The sequence below is a fragment of the Schistocerca gregaria genome, chromosome 4 (genome assembly GCF_023897955.1).
Source record: "Schistocerca gregaria isolate iqSchGreg1 chromosome 4, iqSchGreg1.2, whole genome shotgun sequence".
Taxonomy (NCBI): Eukaryota; Metazoa; Arthropoda; class Insecta; order Orthoptera; family Acrididae; genus Schistocerca; species Schistocerca gregaria.
In genome coordinates, this window is record NC_064923.1 from 351,171,183 (window position 1) to 351,191,475 (window position 20,293).

The 20,293-nt window shown below is 43.0% G+C and overlaps 1 protein-coding gene across 1 annotated transcript in view; it reads right to left on the minus strand.

Annotated features, from left to right (window-relative positions):
- Positions 1-20,293, minus strand: part of LOC126267531 (methyl farnesoate epoxidase-like) — a 188,890-nt gene that overhangs the window by 116,917 nt on the left and 51,680 nt on the right. Inside the window, exon 2 of the mRNA XM_049972832.1 lies at positions 3,576-3,830. Within this exon, the coding sequence (XP_049828789.1) occupies positions 3,576-3,830 (255 nt within the window). The remainder of the gene's footprint in view (positions 1-3,575; positions 3,831-20,293) is intronic.

A 20,293-nucleotide genomic window follows, 5' to 3' on the forward strand; every position in this document is an offset into this window, starting at 1 on the left:
TCACAACTGCAAATTTGAAAGACTGTGTCTGTTTGTTCAGACACGCATACATGTCTGGCGGACATTTGCAGTTGCTGCATTAACACACAGATTGTCGCCATTACTGATATTCTCAGTACCGCTTCATGAGACAGTTGTAAGATGGCTTCACAAGAGATAATGTGCATTTTTAATTTTATTTTGATTACTCACCTGAAACTATTTTAGTTCTTAAAGTCGATTTGTAATGTCGCTTCGCTTTTATGTTGTTTTATGTCTTGAAAGCGTGTCATCGGCATGGTACTCGGAATAATTTGCTTAAAGAGTTATTGATTTTTCAAATACTTAATTTTCCGGTCTGTTGTACAACACTGGTGTGCTTTCTTTTATATTTTAATTACATACGCTGTTTTCTTACCTTTCACTCTTTATTCCAAACTTGTAACACAAGAGATTTAGGAGAAAACTAATGTAGCTACACCCACCGGGAACCACTATGTTATTGTCACCGATCGTTAATATACCGTATTGTTTTTGTTGCATAGTGTTGTGTATTCGTTCACAGATTTATTTCCTTATATTATTGATTTTTGTATGCCATAGTCCCGATATTTTGTAAGTTTTCCGTGGAAACTGACTTCCTGGTCCTCACAGGAAGCATCAGTTGCGGATTTAGCCTTAAAAAAATCTTTATTTATCAAAACCAATATTATACAAAGTAACCCACCACCGAAGATATTAGTGGCTCGAAGTAACATACAAAATTAATAATTTTCAGCAGCATTTACCAAGACTTTATCTACTTATTGTTAGTATTAACTACAGGGTGGAAGATTAGCTCTCTGTGGGTATTCCTACTAATTAACCTACTGTTAACCTACTATGCTATCTACTCTACCCTACTCCACTAAACTACATCCTGCAGCGTTACATGTGCCAGTAAAAATATAAACCTACTATCTCTTGGCCGTGCCCCTGGCACTGGGCTAGCCTTAATGAAAATCGCTGCAGGTCTTTTTTGAATGTCCTACAATCTATTTTCTACTAATAATTTTATCTACTAAGTCATAATCGGTGTGCTGTGTCTATAGTCTGTAAGTTCGCACCCTCCCCCTAGTCCTGGACGCGACGGATCCCGATCGTCACGGCGGTCGGCCAGTACGCATCCTGGCGGAATGGGATGGTGCGTAATATCACGTTTTTGCACTTTCGTTACTCTATCTCCATGCGATATTCTCTCAGGACCTTGGCGGATACCTCCTTGGCTAATCTATCGATGATAGTAAAGGTAACTGGGTTCCTGGTTAGATGGAAGGTATGTTTATTTGGCAGTGAATTCCTCAACTCTGCGGCAACATCATCGAAGATGGGACACTCGTAGGCCACGAGGTCCGGTGTACCTGTCCCGGCACCACAGTCACACGAGGGTGTCGCTCTCTCCAGAAACGGCAGAGATATGCCGGGTATGGGCCATGCCCCGTGAGGAAGTGCAGCAGTCCCTTACTAGGCTGAAAATGCTTCATTCTTAATTGTTCCTGGATGTTTGGTAAGAATTGGTATGTTCTTCTCCATGTCTCATCCCCATCCCAGATATCTTGCCAAAGTTCCATTCCCCTTCTTTTGATTGATGTTTATCCCCCACTTGGACCCCCATAATGTCCCCAGTTTTTTCAATCTGCGCCTTTTTCACCCAGTACCATGCGACCTGCTCCCTGATTTTTACATCCAGGGGACCCAAGTCCATGAGAATTAACAATGTTCCACCAGGAGATGTATGGTAGGCCCCGACTGAGCGCAATAGCATGTTCCGCTGCACTCTCCTCACGGCCATAGCAGGAACGACCCTCGTGAGCCTGTCAGCCCAGACTCCGGACCTGTAGCCCACGATGGAGGCGAGGATTGAGTTGTGGTACAACTTGGTGAGGTTTGGGGCGAGATGGAACCGCCTATGCCCTATCTTAATGAGGTTATTTAGGACCTCTAGTGATCTATCCATAGTAACTTCAGTGTGCTGGGCGAAGCTCCATTTCTCATCTAGTACTACTCCTAAGTACCTTGCTTCTCGACGACGTATTACCAGTGTGCCATCTATCCTGACTGTAGGGTTTCTGGCCAGTTGGTTTTTTAAGAGTAAATAGGTTGATTTATTTAGTGCGACTTTTTTTTAGTTCTGTGGCACCATTGTGATAGTATTATCATGGTTCTTTCTATTTTGGGTTATAATTCCTCTTGGCTATGGCCGACAACCAACATGAGGAGGTCATCAGTGTAGGCTATCACCTCTAGATCATCTACACTGTTCTCCAAGGTGTCCAGGAGAGGCTCCATATTGACAATCCAAAATAGTGGCCCCAGGACAGAGCCCTGTGGAAACCCCTTCTTTATGTTTTTGCCCACTCTCCCGCTAGGGGATGATAGCCAGATCTCCCTATCCATACAATAGCTCCTGCGTCATCCATACAGTGGCCCTGGACACTCCTTCTCTCGCAAGCAGGAGAAGCTCGAAGGCCACCATAGATTGTCGAAGGCGCCACTGATGTGTACCATGATGCCAAATATGTACTTATGTGTGGACAACCCGCAGACATAGGCCGCCATGGCGATTGTGTCAGACGCAGAATGCTCGGGCCGGAAGCCAAATTGCCTGCTGCTCATCCCACAGAGCACCCGGTGTGCCATCAGCCTGTCAGCCTGCAACCTCTCCAGCAATTTTCCCAGCAGGTCCAACAGACAAATCGGTCTGTACGACTTAGCCTCTTTTGGATCTTTATCCTGGCCCTTTGTAATGATTACAACATTAGCCTGTTTCCAGATGGTAATATTCGAATACGTTATTAGTAGTGTGCTGCTTGGAACAGTCATGTCGATCACGTATCTAGGTGTAACGCTACAAAGCGACATGAAATAGAAGGATCATGTAAAGTCGGTAATAGGGAAGGTGAAAAACCTACGTCGATTTATTGGGGGGAGTTCTAGGAAAGTGTAGCGCATCTAGAAAAGAAGACCGCTTATCGAACACTTGTGTGACACATTCTTGAGTACTTTTCGAATGTTTTCGAGCCCACCAGGTCGGATTAAAGGAAGACATCGAAGCAATGCAGGCGCGTGCTGTTAGATTTGTTACTGGCAAGTTCGATCAGCATGTGAGTATTACTGAAATGTTCCGTGAACTCAAAAGGGAATCCCCGTAGGGAAGACGCCATTCTTTTCGTGAAACACTGTTGAGAAAGTTTAGACAACCGGCATTCGCTACTGGCAGCAGAATGGTTCTAATGCGGCAAACGTACATTTCGATTAAAGACCTTACGGTGGTTTGTGGAGTATGTGTTGGCGTAGAACCCAAGATCTTTAGATTTGCCGGCAGGCACTTACCCACGGAATCACTTTATTTTGTTTTTAACTTTTATACCCCTCATTACGTGTTGGATGGACTTCCAGGAGTGTTATTTGCGTCTCCCAGTTTCCTATTTGGGCAGTGCTAGTTGTAGCCTCGGTGTGTGTGTTCGTAGTTGTAGTCAAGCAGAACATTAAATTCATAGATTCACATATAACTTCTTGCAGTCGTGCTATATTACGTTAACAGCAGCGCCACTCACCTTTCCGCATCCCCAGGCTGCGGAGGTACGCGAAGTAGTTCTGGGGCCGTCCTTCAAATTCGGGCCGCGTGAGCACCTCGCGTATGAGGCTCCTGGTGGAGACGATGACGGTCAGGTCGCCGCCCAGATGTAAACCAATCACGGGTGATCCGTACTTCTGGGCTAGGTACGTGAACGCCTCGTGTTGCGATCCCAGCTTCTTGCTCAGCCGGCGCATGTCCTGGTAGTTGCCCACCAAGGGAAGCCATGTCGGACCTGGGGAGGCAAAGAGTATGCCGCCATTAGATGTGTTTATTATGGAACGAACTTTAGTGCTTTAGCGATATTTTCCAACCACCCTGTCTTCTACTTTACACCTTTATTTTCTTGGAAGCAGGACGAGTTCATGCACATTAGTCACAAAATTAAATACTGCACTCAACTACACATTCACGAATGAGGCTGCTACAACTGTTCAACTCTATCACTGGCCCACAAATTTATGTTGCTATGGTGAGTATTCACTGTATATGAAATCATTAATGCAGATACACTTGCCGGGTTTGCCAATTGACAGTATTGTGCAAATCCCACAATGTTCCATCGATACAACTGTTCGACGTCTTCAGGCGGTGATAGTTTCTGTTGTCGCTGCTGCGAAACGCGACAGATGATAATTGCGCGGCGGCGACGAAATTTGTCAGGCGAGGAGCAGCAGATTTCCTTCCAAAGGACACGCCGATTTCCTTCCTCGTCCTTGACACAGTGTGAGCTCTTACGTCGTCTCTAATGACATCTATGTCTACGGTACGCTAAACCCAAACTTTCTTCCTTCCTTCGTTCCTTGTACATATTTAACTCACCGCGGCCGTGGTCGTATATGGCAAGGAACTGATGCATTTCACCCTGTGTGGTATTTATGAAACGGCAAAATTTGTTCTTTGTTCACAAGCTCTCTGGTGAAAAAATATCGTGAGTGAATTTGTAACCCATCTGGGAATAATTGCTGTGAAGACTGCAGGACTTCATCTGCCACTGATACCGATGTGGACGCAACTAACACGGTGTGCAAAGCTCGTCCGACATGCTGCAGAGCAATAGCTCAGAGCCCAAAACAATCAGGAGGTACCCACGCTCAGCTGGCGAAATGGTCGAGTGGTGAAAGCAGTGGACTCGCATTTACGAGAATAGAGTTCAGACAAATGCCCAAGCTTCCAAGTTTTGTGTTCCTATAAATGTACACTACTGGCCATTAAAATAGCTACACCACGTGCTACAGACCGCGAAACTCAACAGACAGGAAGAAGATGCAGTGATATGCAAATGGTTAGATTTTCAGAGCATTCACAGAACGTTGGCGCCGGTGGCGACACCTACAACGTGCTGAGATGAGGAAAGTCTCCACCCGATTTCTCATACACAAACAGCAGTTGACAGGCGTTACCTGGTGAAACGTTGTTGTGATACCTCGTGTAAGGAGGAGAAATGAGTACCATCACGTTTCCAACTTGGATAAAGGTCGGATTTTAGCCTATCGCGATTGCGGTTTATCGTATCGAGACATTGCTGCTCGCGTAGGTCGAGATCCAATGACTGTTAGCAGAATATGGGAATCTGTGGGTTCAGGAGGGTAATTCGGAACGCCGTGCTGGATCCCAACTGCCTCGTATCACTAGCAGTCGAGATGACAGGCATCTTATCCGCATGGCTTTAACGGATCGTGCAGCCACGTCTCGATCCCTGAGTCAACAGATTGGGACGTTTGCAAGACAACAACCATCTGCACGAACAGTTCGACAACGTTTGCAGCAGCATGGACTATCAGCTCGGAGATCATGGCTGTGGTTACTTATGACGCTGCATCACAGACAGGAGCGCCTGCGATAATGTACTCAACGACGAACCTGTGTGCACAAATGAATCCAGGTTCTGTTTACAGCACTATGATGGTCGCGTCCGTGTTTGGCGACATCGCGGTGAACGCACATTGGAAGTGTGTATTCGTCAAGGCCATACTGGCGTATCACCCGGCGTGATGGTATGGGGTGCCATTGGTTACACGTCTCAGTCACCTCTTGTTCGCATTGACGGCACTTTGAACAGTGGACGTTACATTTCAGATGTGTTACGACCCGTGGCTCTACCCTTCATTCGATCCCTGCGAAACCCTACATTTCAGCAAGATAATGCACGACCGCATGTTGCAGGTCCTGTACCGGCCTTTCTGCATACAGAAAATGTTCGACTGCTGCCCTGGCCGGCACATTCTACAGATCTCTCACCAATTGAAAGCGTCTGGTCAATGGTGGCCGAGCATCTGGCTCGTCACAATACGCCAGTCACTAGTCTTCATAATCTGTGGTATCGTTTTGAAGCTGCATGGGCAGCTATACCTGTACACGCCATCCAAGCTCTCTGTGACTCAATGCCCAGGCGTATCGAGGCGGTTATTATGGCCAGAGGTGGTTGGCCTGGGTACTGATTTCTCAGGATCTATGCACCCAACTTACGTGAAAATGTAATCACATGTCAGTTCTAGTACAATATATTTGTCCAATGAATACCCGTTTATCATCTGAATTTCTTCGTGGTGTGGTAATTTTAATGGGCAGTAGTGTACATACATGAATTTTGTAATTAATGGTACGCAACCAAGTGTTGGGTGGAACTGTTATATTCATTCTATGCACAATATTTCGATGACAGATACAGCCATTTTCTTCAAGTGTTGCGAGTTGTGCTGCTATGTGCACTCGCTGCCTGGAATCCAACCTGAATAGGAAGAATGGACTGGTCATCGAAATATTGCGCATGAAATGAAAATATCACACAGAAGCACACTGCCTTGTCATCTATAGTAAGTCATAGTTTAGTTACACACTACTGTAGGGCAAGTAAAGACAAAGGTGGAGTAGCAATTTACGTTAATCATATTGTAGCATACAAAGCTATAAATATTAAGAAATGTTGCAATGACAGAACGAAAATACTACGGACATTATGGCTAGAAATATGAAGAAAGAAATTAAGAAATATTGTATGTAACAACAATTTGAGACATCTGCAACTCAAATAACTAATTTATACACAATAATAGTGCTGGCTGTCTACAGGGCACCTTTAGGCGACATAAAAACTTTTCAACATATAATGGAATTTCTGCTGTCAGGGTTACATGCAAAAGAAAGGATATTGTAGTTTTAGGTGCTTTAATTATAAACATTTTGAGAGAAAATAAGAATAAAATTGACTCCGAGATTGTGATGACCTTATATAATCCCATATTGGTAATAAACTTTCCAACAAGAATTACATCAGAGTCCAAAACTATGATAGATAACATTTTTTAAATGTAAGTAGACATCAGAATTGTACTGTTGGGTAGCTTATAAGTGGGCTTTCAGATCATGATGGACAAATTCTCACTCTTTATTATGTTAATATGTTTTTAAAAAATTTCCTCAATGGAAGTTAATGTGAGTAATGAACAGAGGCAAAAGAAACTTTCAACCTTAGGTTGTACCAAATGAATTGGTCTTCAGTATGTAGCATTGATAATACTGATACTAAATTTAACTGTTTTATAAATGAATTCTGTGCTCTTTTTGAAGAAATATTTCCAAAGAAATGAATCAGAAACAGTGCTTTCAATTCTGTAAGTAAGCCTTGGATTGCAAAGGTATAAAACAGTCACATAAAACCAAAAGGGAAACTTATGCTTCAATAAGATTATTCAAAGATGTAAAAAATGGGACACTATAGATTATACTGTAAATTTTAAAGAAACTAATATAGAAATCACAATCCTTTTGTTGTGAGGAGAAAACAGATAAGTCTAATAATAAAATAAAAAAAATTGGAGTATTGTTAAAAAAGAAACAGGAAGGATTACAACAAGCAGAGAAGATGTAAACAAAACCAGATATGAAGGATCTCTAGTAGATAACCCAAAAAGTGTCGTTGAGATTTTTAATAAACACTACCTACCAGTAACTCAACAGATTGGTTGTAAGACTGATATTGATGGAGCCATAACTCTTTGTCAAGCAGTATATTCAAACAACTCCAAAAATGCACCTTAATCCTGTTGCTGTACATGTAATTAAAAAAGTCATCATGTCTCTAAAAAGTAAATAATGTTTCTAATAATTTATTGAAATATTCTTGTGTCTTGATAAGGGACACCCTCCATCATATTTTCAATGCTTCTCTTCAAAAAGGTGTTGTTCCCAGTAGACTAAAGTATGCCATCGTGAAGCCCTATACGAAAAGGGCGATGAAACTGAATTAACTAACTAACGATCTGTCTCTTTGCTGACAGCTTTCTCCAAAATTCTAGAAAAGCTAATACATGTAAGAATTACTGATCATCTCGTGAAGAATGGAGTTCTCAGCAAAAGTCAATTTGGCTTTCAAAAGGGCTATTCAATGGAAGACGCAATCTATGCTGTGTACCTGCCAACGAAGTACTAGAAAACCTTAATGAGAAAATGCTAGCAATTGCTGTCTTATGTGATTCGTCTAAAGCGTCTGACTATGTTGATCAGCAGATTCTCTTGTAAATAGCAAAATTAGCAGGAATAAGTGGTGTTGCAAGGAATTGGCTACAGTCGTATCTCCAAGGCAGAAAACAAAAAGTTGTCTTGAATAGCTCAAGTGAGGTATGAGTGTTTATGAACATTCTGAATGGATTTCCTTTACATGTGAAGTGCCTCAGGGCTCCGCTGTAGATTGAAAATTTCATTTGAGTAATTATCATGAGCATAACACACGGAGAGAGAATGACATACACAGTGAGCATAGAAATCTGAGCTTGGTGCCAAAGGGTGCCCACTTCATGGGAACAAAACTCTCTAATGGTCTTCGCCCTGAAATAAATACAGAAATTCATAACAAGGCTAATTTTAAGGAAGAATTAAAATATTTCTGTTAGAAAAAGCTTTTTACAGTCTAGATGAATTTTTAAATAAGTAAATAGTAAGATTTTAATATTATATAGTATAAGATGACATAAGGCCACTAAGAATGTTGTTTAACTTGAGCTCTGTGTCAGTTTTTGCTCTGTATCTGTTTTTCTATAGTGTTTTAATGATTCTAAAAAAATTTTATCTCTTTTTTTCTGTAGTGCTACTTAAAGGAATTACTGTATAAATTTGTATATAATTATGTACTCAAATATCTGTATATGCTATAAGATTATAATATTGGATTTGTAAAAAACGGACTCGTTATATGTCCTTGTGAATCCAACACTGTTGGACCTATGAAACACGAAACAAAATAAAATCAAACCAATTGACGCCGACGGAACCTGAGAGATCAAGTGTTGACACGTTCCTTTTGAAAAGATGCAATCGCACTCGTTCCGCATCTTCGTTGTAACCATGTTTGTTGGCCATATATTATCTCGTCATCGAGTGAAATCAAACTATAATTTTCATTCCTTTTGTCAGCCAACCTCTTGTCTACGACAACAGCTCAGCATACATTACAGCATATGGTATTTCGAAAGTGATCCAGCCGTTTAATCAGCAAGGATTTATGAAGATGAATGGAATTTACTGTACAGTTTGGAAAATGAAATGCTAATGACTGCCGACTGTTAATCTTCGCCAATGAAACTGGTTTCCTGCCCTACAGGATCGGCTTGTCCCAATACAAAATTCAGAGAAAGACACTGCGCTACTGTCGGAGGAGCCAGTGTGGACAAGGTTATGATCTGTGGAATATTTATGGGACGTTTTCATGTGTAATTATAGGAAAGCTAGTGGTCCTATGTTTGGAAGGTAAAGAAAATTTCAGAGAAAAGGGAGCTAGCAGTATGAGCAAAATAATGAGGGCGAAAGACTACAGGTATGTGTAGAAGGGCTATGTAAAGAAAAGAAACACGAAGAGAGTGTTGTGGAAAAAAAGAGGAAGTGCATGAAGGTAAAATGAAGAAATACTTCGAGAAGAATTTGACTAAGCGCTGAAATATCTACGTCGAAACAAGACACCTGAAATACACGATATTCCCGCTGAATTATGTAGGTCAGTTGTAAGATTTGCCATAATAAAACATAATACTCTCAAGAAAAATATAGGACCTAGTAATTTCAGTTCCAAAGAAGGCACATACTAATAAATATGAGCGTTACCGAACCGTCTGCTTAATAAGTTCCCGCTGCAAAATTCTAACGCCACTTCGCTACTTAAGAATCTAACGACTAGTAGAAGCAACCTAAGGGAAGTTCAGTTTGGGTTCCGGAGAAATACAGCAACTGATAAAAAGCAAAGCTGCATTTGTGGCATTTGCAGATTGAGTTTTTTTTACGATGTTGACAGGAATACACTCTCATAGATTCTGTAGTTATCAGGTATGAAAGACGAAGGGGGTGTGGAGGGGGCAAAATTATCTGGTTTATGTACAGAAGCTACTCTGCAGTTGTAAGAAAGAATGGAGGAAGATTAGGATTTAACTCCTTGTCTGCGACGAGGTCATTAGAGGCTAAACGCAAGCTGAGATAAGGGAGGATGGAGAGGCAAATCGACCGCGTCTTTTTAAGGAAACGAGGCTGGCATCGGCCTTAAGTGATTTCATAGAAATTCTGAAACACACAAATCTTAACGGCCGCACTGGACTTTAGGCCACCTTCCTCCCAAATTTCGGTCAGTGCCTACCGCTACACCGGCCGCGGTGGCCTAGCGGTTCTATGCGCTTCAGTCCGGAACCGCGCGACTGCTACGGTCGCAGGTTCGAATCCTGCCTCCGGCATGGATGTGTGTGGTGTCCTTAGGTTAGTTAGGTTTAAGTAGTTCTAAGTTCTAGGAGACTGATGACCTAAGATGTTAAGTACAATAGTGCTCAGAGCCATTTGAACAATTTGCCCCTTACCGCTGCTCCATCTCGCTCTCTCTGCAGTTATTACCATTGGTTGTCTGCCCCCGGTAACTGAGTGGTCAGCGCGACGGAATGTCATACCTAACGGCCCAGGTTCGATTCCCGGCTGCGTCGGAGGTTTTCTCCACTCAGGGACTGGGTGTTGTGTTGTCCTTGGTTGGTTAGTTGATTTGGGTGGAGGGAACCAAGCGGTGAGGTCATCGGTCTCAGCGGATTAGGGAAGGATGTGCAGGGAGGTCGGCCGTGCCCTTTCAAAGGAACCCTCCCGGCATTTGCCCTAGAGTGATTTAGGGGAATCACGGAAAACCTAAATCGGGATGGCTGGACATGGGTTTGAACCGTCATCCTCCTGAATGCGAGTCCAGTATGCTAACCAATGCGCCACCTCGCTCACTATGACGATCGAACGACGTGAAAGGAACTGCGTAGTGGAAACGAAGTGAGTTAGGAGTGAGGGCTAATCTGCCATGTTAAAAATTAGCTCATACGCTGTCCTTTTCAAAAACCTGAATAACCATCTGTTGCAGTGGGAACCTCTGCAACACGCACAGGAAGAGAGTCAATGAAATTCTGGAACGACGTGAAAGGAACGGCACAGTGGAAACGAAGTGAGTTAGGATTGTAGCCAATCCGCCATGTTAAAAATTAGCTCATGTGCTGTCCGTGTCAAAACCTGAATAACCATCTGTTGCAGAGGGGACCGCTGCAACACGCACAGGAAGAGAGTCAGTGAAATTCTGGAACGACGTGAAAGGAACGGCGTAGTGGAAACAAAGTGAGTTAGGATTGTAGCCAATCCACCATGTTAAAAATTATCTCATGCCCTGTCCTGGTGAAAAGCGTGAATAACCATCTTTTGCAGTGCGGACCGCTGGAGCCATCCTGACTGCAGTGCCATGGCAAGCTGTGCTGGGGTTCCGGGTTGAGAATCCATAACGCGAATAGCCCAATCGAGGAGGTTCCACAGATTCTCAACCGTGTTTGAATCCGGGGAGTTTCATGGCCAGGTGAGTACGCTAAACCCATCCTGGTGCTCTTCGACCAACGCACGTACGCTGCTAGCTGTGTGACGCGTTGTCCTGTTGGTAGATGTCACAGTGCCGAGGAAATAACAGAATGCACGTGGGGGTGGACATGGTCCGCAAGGATAGACGCATACTTGTGTTGATCCTTAGTGCCTTCCAGAACGGCGAGGTCACCCAGGGAATGGAATGAACACATTCCCCAGGCCATAACTCTTCCGACGATTGTTGCAGGGTGTATGCTTACAGACGTTTCACGCTGTAATATGCTAACGGCCATCTGTCTGATGGAGATTAAACCGCGATTCATCTGAAGAAGTCAGCTGTCGGCACTCAGTAGACGTCCAATTGAGGTACTGGCTGGTAAATTCTAGACTTCGTCGACTTCAAACAGCAGTCAGCAGGGCTGCATGTACAAGGCGCCTACTGCCGAGGCCTACACACAGCACCATTCGTTAAACGGTCATTGAGGAGACATTGAGCCCAAGGAAAACGCATACATGTGCTGACCCTTTGTACCTTCCAGAATGACGAAATCACCCAGAGATCGCCACGAAAACATTCCCCAAGGTGCATCACAGTTACCTCGGCGCCGATATTGGATAGCGCCATTTTGCCATGCATAGTATAGTTTAACGACGGAGGCACGTGAACGGTTTGAAACATTTGTCGTATCAGAAATGCTTACAATCTTGGTCCGGAAGCCAATGATCATGACCGTTTGGACGTCAGATAATTCGCTCCATTTCCGCATTACGACACCGACAGCACTGTTTACCGTGTCCATCGACGTGCTTCATACACCCTCCACTGTTAATGCTGCCACATGCCCTCTGCGAATGGTTATTGCACGTTGACGTCGAACATAGGTGGTGATCACATTGCTGTGAATGGACTGTGTATAACAAGCACGAAAGGAAACTAAGGAGTAATTTGGGAGAAAATTAATGATCACTGTGAAGGAACAAAGACGTTAGGATTTGCTGACGACATTGTAAAACCGTTAGTCCGCAAAGATCTCGTTAGATAATGCTAAGGCAAACTTCCCCGAGAAAACATACGAGAGCATGCTGAAAAGTAATGTCTCCAAATTTTTTATACTGTCCTCAATATCGGATGAAGTATGTAATGTCACTGGACAGCCTGTGGATGGTTTTCAAGGCGGTTTTTCCATCTGCCTCGGCGAATGCGGACTGGTCCCCCTTATTCCACCTCAGTTACACTATGTCGGCGATTGGTGCGCAAACAGTATCCACGTACGCGTACACCATCATCCATCATTACTCTACAACGCAAACATTTGGGGTTACACTCGTCCGATGTGAGACGTTCCCGAGGGGGGGGGGGGGGGGGGGTCCACTGGGTTTGGTATGAGGCGTCGGTGAGGTAAGTGGACTGCTGTAGCGTGTTGTGTGGTTGTCAACCACTGAGGGTTACGAGAGGGATGAAGCCTTTCTGTCATTTCTAGGTCGTCGGTTCAATACAATACAATACAAAGTCATGTCATCCATGTTACTCATTCGACTTTCCCGCTTCTGTGACGCAAATTGCAAATCTCTGCAGCTAAAGCAGTGTCTCCTAACCTTTCTTAGATCATTAACCCTGAGTGCAACCAGGTATTAGCAACCAGGTATTAGCTAATACCCCGGCCACCCTCCCCCCCCCCCCCCCCCGCCGTCCGTTACTTCCCCCTTTCCCCCCTCCCCCCACCCACACACACACAATATCACCTACTTTAGTATCTCACTATACTATAGAACGAAAGAATTTTCTTGGAACACTTTTATTTTTTAAATGATAAAAGATGAATGGTATTTAGCTTGTCTGTCTGTCTCTCTCTCTCTCTCTCTCTCTCTCTCTCTCTCTCTCTCTCTCTCTCTGTGTGTGTGTGTGTGTGTGTGTGTGTGTGTGTTTGTTGAAATGAATGACGAAGGAATTAATGGTGCATCACAACTACAACCAACAACTCCTTCACAGATAAGAAACCTAAATATCGACAGTGAGGGTAAACAGTTCTTACAAAACATACTTACCCTCCATTACTCCTCTCCATTGCGGCATTTGCTTGACCTGTGCACTAAACCCCATTCAGAATCAAAGAAGTTCAGATGTGTGCTCTAGACTTACTGCTTGTAAATCATTTGATTGCTGCGCTCCTTACTTCTGAACTAGAAGAAACTGGATGACTTCAGTGTGTTAATACTTTGTGCCTAACCACTCTAATAATAATAATAACAATACTGTGTACAGCACTATACTATAGTAACTCTTATGTAGTTACTGCTGAGTGGTGCTGTCAATTAATTCATTTTTCTGTTTCGAAGCGAGTAATGAAGCAACTTCTGGATTACTGCAGGTACTATCTACAACTTGGGGAAGATATTTTCTTGCGATATTTAGCATTTAATACGTATGTGTCTCACTTTCATCGATCAGCGATGTACGCGACAAAGCACAATACATACGAGGTGCGACAATAAACTAATGAGACTGATGAGGAAAAAAAATGTTGCTTAGCGTTTTAGTCTAGTGCTGTCTCCTTCAAAATAGTTCCCTTCTGATTGCACACACTTTTTCCAACGCTTCTGCCATTGATGGTAACATTTCTGGAACTCATCTTCTGTAATATCCCCCAAGATCCTCGTCACACCTTTTTGGACATCTTCTGTTGTTTGAAAATGGTGTGCCTTGACCGCCGTTTAGACTCTTGGAAATAGAAAAAAGTGTCACTGAGCGATATCTGGTGAATAAGGTGGCTGTGGTAGTACTGAAATTAGTTTTGAGGTTAAAAATGGCTGTACTGACAGAACAGTACGGGATGGCGCGTTATCGTAAAGCAGAATCCAATTATTATTAGACGAAGCGTTTCTCGATTGATGTTCAGTTCTTCTGCAATCATTTTCATGGATAATCTTCAATCAGATTGTACAAGTTCACACACCCTGGCCAAGTTGACATCCGTCCGTGAGGTTGATGGTCGTCCACTGCGATCTTAATCCTAAACATTCGTTCTGCCTTCACTAAACATTTTATGCCAACGAAAAACTTGAACTCTTGACATAACCTCCTCTCCAAAAGCCTTCTAAAGCTTACTGTAAGTTGTAATGTTGTCACTCAATTTAACGCAAAAAGAAATGGCATACTGTTGCGCAATATTATGTGATTCCATTTCCATGGCGAGAGACAGAAACGTGTTAACTTATTACAGTACATTTCATAACTGAGCAGTTGCATCAATGTGCCGCTTGGACAAGAAGCAGCTTATAAACCACGGACAAAGATATTGTGCCTACACAAGCCTGCAGGGTTGCCACATCTCGCAAACAAAATCAGTCTCATTACTTTATTGTCGCACCTCATACGCGTAGTGGGCGAAAGTCCACCGCATTAATGGTAGTAACTGAGAAAAAGTAATTATTGATAACTTATATAATGAAAATTAGTCTTACAAAATTGTGATAATAGTAATGATTTTTTGAAAAATTTTTGTTTTGTGACAGGAACAGAATACAATCGTTTAAGTTTTTACGCCTCAGAAAATTTCATTTTACCCCTCAGGGGGTAATTACCCCAGGTTGGGAACCGCTGCACTAGAGGGATCCGAACTGTAGCGCATAACACGACAGTGTTCAACGTAACTATGTCGGTGCGTGAGAGACAGCGTGCTCAACCGAGTTTCTAACTGCAGAAAAGTTCTTCCTACACATGGAGCACCGTCTTCTTCAGCATGACAATGCCAGATCACACACGAGGACTCCGACATCTGCAACAGTCCGACAACTTGGATTCACTGTCATCGATCGTTCTCCAGACACGACGTGGCCCCATCCGATTTTCATCTGTTCCCAAAACATACGAACACCTTCGAGGACTTCGCTTTGATAGTGATGAAGTGATATAAACATGACGTCCTTGCTCTGTCAACAGAGTCAAACATTCATCATTGACAGTAGTAACAAACTGGTCTCTCGTTGGGTGAAATGTCATCGCCAGGGTAAATAAGTCGAGAAGTAAATTTGTAAAAATAAAGAATATAGATGTCGAATGGTGATAAAGTTTACTTTATGTGAAAAGATGTAAGAGTTTTCAAATAATAAGTTCGCAGGCATTACTTTTGAGTACGTCCTCGTAAATGCGTTAACATTTACAAAGTTTCAAATCTTATAACTGAAACATCGTCGTCTTTTCCCGCCTGAGCCACGTTAGATAAGCTGCAGCTATTTACTTGTTAAGTATTATGTGGTATTGTGAATGTTGTCTCTTTCTGCATGTTACACGTACCACTACGTACGTCTAATTAGATGTGAATAGAGTGACGCAGAAATAGCTACTCTATTTCGGAAATAATATCAAGCAATGACTGATATTAACGAAGTAGAGGAACGTGTTTCGGGAATATTCTGATGAACGGTAGACAGTATTATCTTTGAAATGTGATTCAAATATACCAGAAAGTTTTAGTGATGGAATCAGACAGTCGTCTTGTTTTGTGAAGTCGACTATTTAAGGCATACTAGCTATTAATTGCATTATTAGTTGGTCGAGAGATAATTACGTAAATTAACTCTAAAGATAGTCTTTGGAAGCTATCGATATTGAAGAGGAAGTATGATTGTTTTACATATGGCTCTGAGTACTATGGGACTTAACATCTGAGGTCATCAGTTTCGTAGAACTTAGAACTACATAAACCTAAATAACCTAAGGACATCACACACATCCATGCCCGAGGCAGGATTCGAACCTGCGACCGTAGCGGTCGCACGGTTTCCAGACTGAAGCGCCTAAAACCGCTCGTCCACTGCGGCCGGCGATTGTTTTACAGTGACGATAAATTTGGCTTAACAAATTTGAAGGTACGAAACTGAATTAGAGTTTATTGAAAGGTTAATAATTAAAAATTGATAAATGTCATTAGGTGTGCGAAACTGAGAATACTCTAATGAATGTGGGTTTGCGACGTGGCGATACTTGGCTATCCAGTGAACATAAGCTGTTCGAATACAACAGCCTTATCCATCATACCTGAAAATCAGAAATTCGTCGTGAACATCTACATCTACATCTACATCCATACTCCGCAAGCCACCTGACGGTGCGTGGCCGAGGGTACCCTGAGTGCCTCTCTCGGTTCTCCCTTCTATTCCAGTCTCGTATTGTTCGTGGAAAGAAGGATTGTCGGTATGCTTCTGTGTGGGCTCTAATCTCTCTGATTTTATCCTCATGGTCTCTTCGTGAGATATACGTAGGAGGGAGCAATATACTACTTCACTCTTCGGTGAAGGTATGTTCTCGAAACTTCAACAAAAGCCCGTACCGAGCTACTGAGCGTCTCTCCTGCAGAGTCTTCCACTGAAGTTTATCTATCATCTCCGTAACGCTTTCGCGATTACTAAATGATCCTGTAACGAAGCGCGCTGCGCTGCTCTCCGTTGGATCTGCTCTATCTCTTCTATCAACCCTATCTGGTACGGATCCCACACTGCTGAGCAGTATTCAAGCAGTGGGCGAACAAGCGTACTGTAACCTACTTCCTTTGTTTTCGGATTGCATTTCCTTAGGATTCTTCCAATGAATCTTAGTCTGGCATCTGCTTTACCGACGATCAACTTTATATGATCATTCCATTTTAAATCACTCCTAATGCGTACTTCCAGATAATTTATGGAATTGACTGCTTCCATTTGCTGACCTGCTATTTTGTAGCTAAATGATAAGGGCTCTATCTTTCTATGTTTTCGCAGCACATTACACTTGTCTACATTGAGATTCAATTGCCATTCCCTGCACCATGCGTCAATTCGCTGCAGATCCTCCTGTATTTCAGTACAATTTTCCATTGGTACAACCTCTCGATACACCACAGCATCATCTGCAAAAAGCCTCAGTGAACTTCCGATATCATACACCAGGTCATTTATGTAGATTGTGAATAGCAACGGTCCTATGACACTCCCCTGCGGCACACCTGTAATCACTCTTACTTCGGAAGACTTGTCTCTATTGAGAATGACATGCTGCGTTCTGTTATCTAGGAACTCCTCAATCCAATCACAGAATTGGTCTGATAGTCCATATGCTGTTACTTCGTTCATTAAACGACTGTGGGGAACTGTATCGAACGCCTTGCGGAAGTCAAGAAACACGGTATCTACCTGGGAACCCGTGTCTATGTCCCTCTGAGTCAAGTGGACGAATAGTGCTAGCTGGGTTTCACACGACCGTCTTTTTCGAAACCCATTCTGATTCCTACAGACTAGATTTCTAGTCTCCAGAAAAGTCATTACACTCGAACATAATATGTATTCCAAAATTCTACATATAATCGACGTTAGAGATATAGGTCTATAGTTCTGCACATCTGTTCGACGTCCCTTCTTGAAAACGGGGATGACCTGTGCCCTTTTCCAATCCTTCGGAACGCTTGGCTCTTCTAGAGACCTACGGTACACCGCTGCAAGAAGGGGGGCAAGTTCCTTCGCGTACTCTGTGTAAAATCGAACTGGTATCCCATCAGGTCCAGCGGCCTTTCCTCTTTTGAGCGATTTTAATTGTTTCTCTATCCCTCTGTCGTCTATTTCGATATCTACCATTTTGTCATCTGTGCGACAATCTAGAGAAGGAGCCAAAGTGCAGTCTTCCTCTGTGAAAGAGCTTTGGAAGAAGACATTTAGTATTTCGGCCTTTAGCCTGTCATCCTCTGTTTCAGTACCATTTTGGTCCCAGCGTGTCTGGAAATTTTGTTTTGATCCACCTACCGCTTTGACATAAGACCAAAATTTCTTAGGATTTTGTGCCAAGTCAGTACATAGAACTTTACTTTCGAATTCATTGAACGCCTCTCGCATAGCCCTCCTCACACTACATTTCGCTTCGCGTAATTTTTGTTTGTCTGCAAGGCTTTGGCTATGTTTATGTTTGCTGTGAAGTTCCCTTTGCTTCCGCAGCAGTTTTCTAACTCGGTTGTTGTATCACGGTGGCTCTTTTCCATCTCTTACGATCTTGCTTGACACATACTGATCTAACGCTTATTGTACGATGGTTTTGAACTTTGTCCACTGATCCTCAACACTATCTGTACTTGAGACAAAACTTTTGTGTTGAGCCGTCAGGTACTCTGTAATCTGCTTTTTGTCACTTTTGCTAAACACAAAAATCTTCCTACCTTTTTTAATATTTCTATTTACGGTTGAAATCATCGATGCAGTAACCGCTTTGTGATCGCTGATTCCATGTTCTGCATTAACTGTTTCAAATAGTTCGGGTCTGTTTGTCACCAGAAGGTCCAATATGTTATCACCACGAGTCGGTTCTCTGTTTGACTGCTCAAGGTAGTTTTCAGATAAAGCACTTAAAAAAACTTCACTGGATTCTTTATCCCTGGCACCCGTTATGAACGTTTGAGTCTCCCAGTCTATATCCGGCAAATTAAAATCTCTACCCAGAACTATAACATGGTGGGGAAATCTACTCGAAATATTTTCCAAATTATTCTTCAGGTGCTCAGCCACAACAGCTGCTGAGCCCGGGGGCCTATAGAGACATCCAGTTACCATGTCTGAGCCTGCTTTAACCGTGACCTTCACCCAAATCATTTCACAATTCGAATCTCCGTCAATTTCCTTCGATACTATTGCACTTCTTATCTCTATAAACACGCCTCCCCCTTCACTGTCCAGGCTATTTCTGCGGTATACATTCCAATCAGAGTTTAGGATTTCATTACTGTTTACGTCTGGTTTCAGCCAACTTTCTATCCCTAGTACTATATGGGCGTTGTGACCGTTTATCAATGAGAGCAGTTCTGGGACCTTTCTATAGACGCTCCTGCAGTTTACTATTAGCACATTAATATTGTCATTCCTTGTTGCATTTTGCCTACTCCTACCTTGCCGTGTCTCAGGAGGCGTCTTGTCGGGCCTAGGGAGGGAATTCTCTAACCTAAAAAATCCCCATGTGCATTGCACAAGTACTCCGCTACCCTTGTAGCCGCTTCTGGCGTGTAGTGCACGCCTTACCTATTCAGGGGGACCCTACATTTCTCCACCCGATAGTGGAGGTCGAGAAATTTGCACCCCAGCTCTCCGCAGAAACGTCTGAGCCTCTGAATTAAGCCTTCCACTCGGCTCGACACCAGAGGACCGCGATCGGTTGTGGGAACGATACTACAAGTAGTTAGCTCTGATTCCACCCCGCGAGCAAGGCTTTCCGCCTTCACCGATTCCACCAACCGCCTGTACGAACTGTGGATGACCTCTGAACCCAGACAGCAGGAGTCACTGGTGCCGACATGAGCAACAATTGGCAGTCGGGTGCACCCAGTGCTCTCAATCGCCGCCGGTAGGGCCTCCTCGAACTGAATACAAATTTGAGTTTCTTTATTATATATTTCTGCTTCAAGTTACACAACTGGTATCGCAATGGTTTTGACTTCTCAGAATTTCATCAAATGACTGGAGTAGCAACTCTTTGAAGTATAGGAAGTAAGGAAGGCTGGGAATAAGTACTTTATAACGTTTAGAGTATGTTACGCTTCACAACTGGATTCATTATAAAGAAAACAAGAACAAAAAGAGGAATGTGTATCGAAAACTCGAATAAAAATGAAATTGGACACAGATATTGGAGTAAGTGCTAGAGATATTAAAACCCTGGATTTTTTGCAATTAAAACTGTACACGGCGAAAGAACTAAGTACGACATAAGGAGTAGACTGGGTTAAGTGAAGAAGCTCCTGGAACAAAAGAAAAATTGCTGGTGTCACATATTAGCATAATATGAGAAAGAGATTTTAGAAATGTGTATGTTTGTGGACCTCCAGTAGCGGGAATATTTTA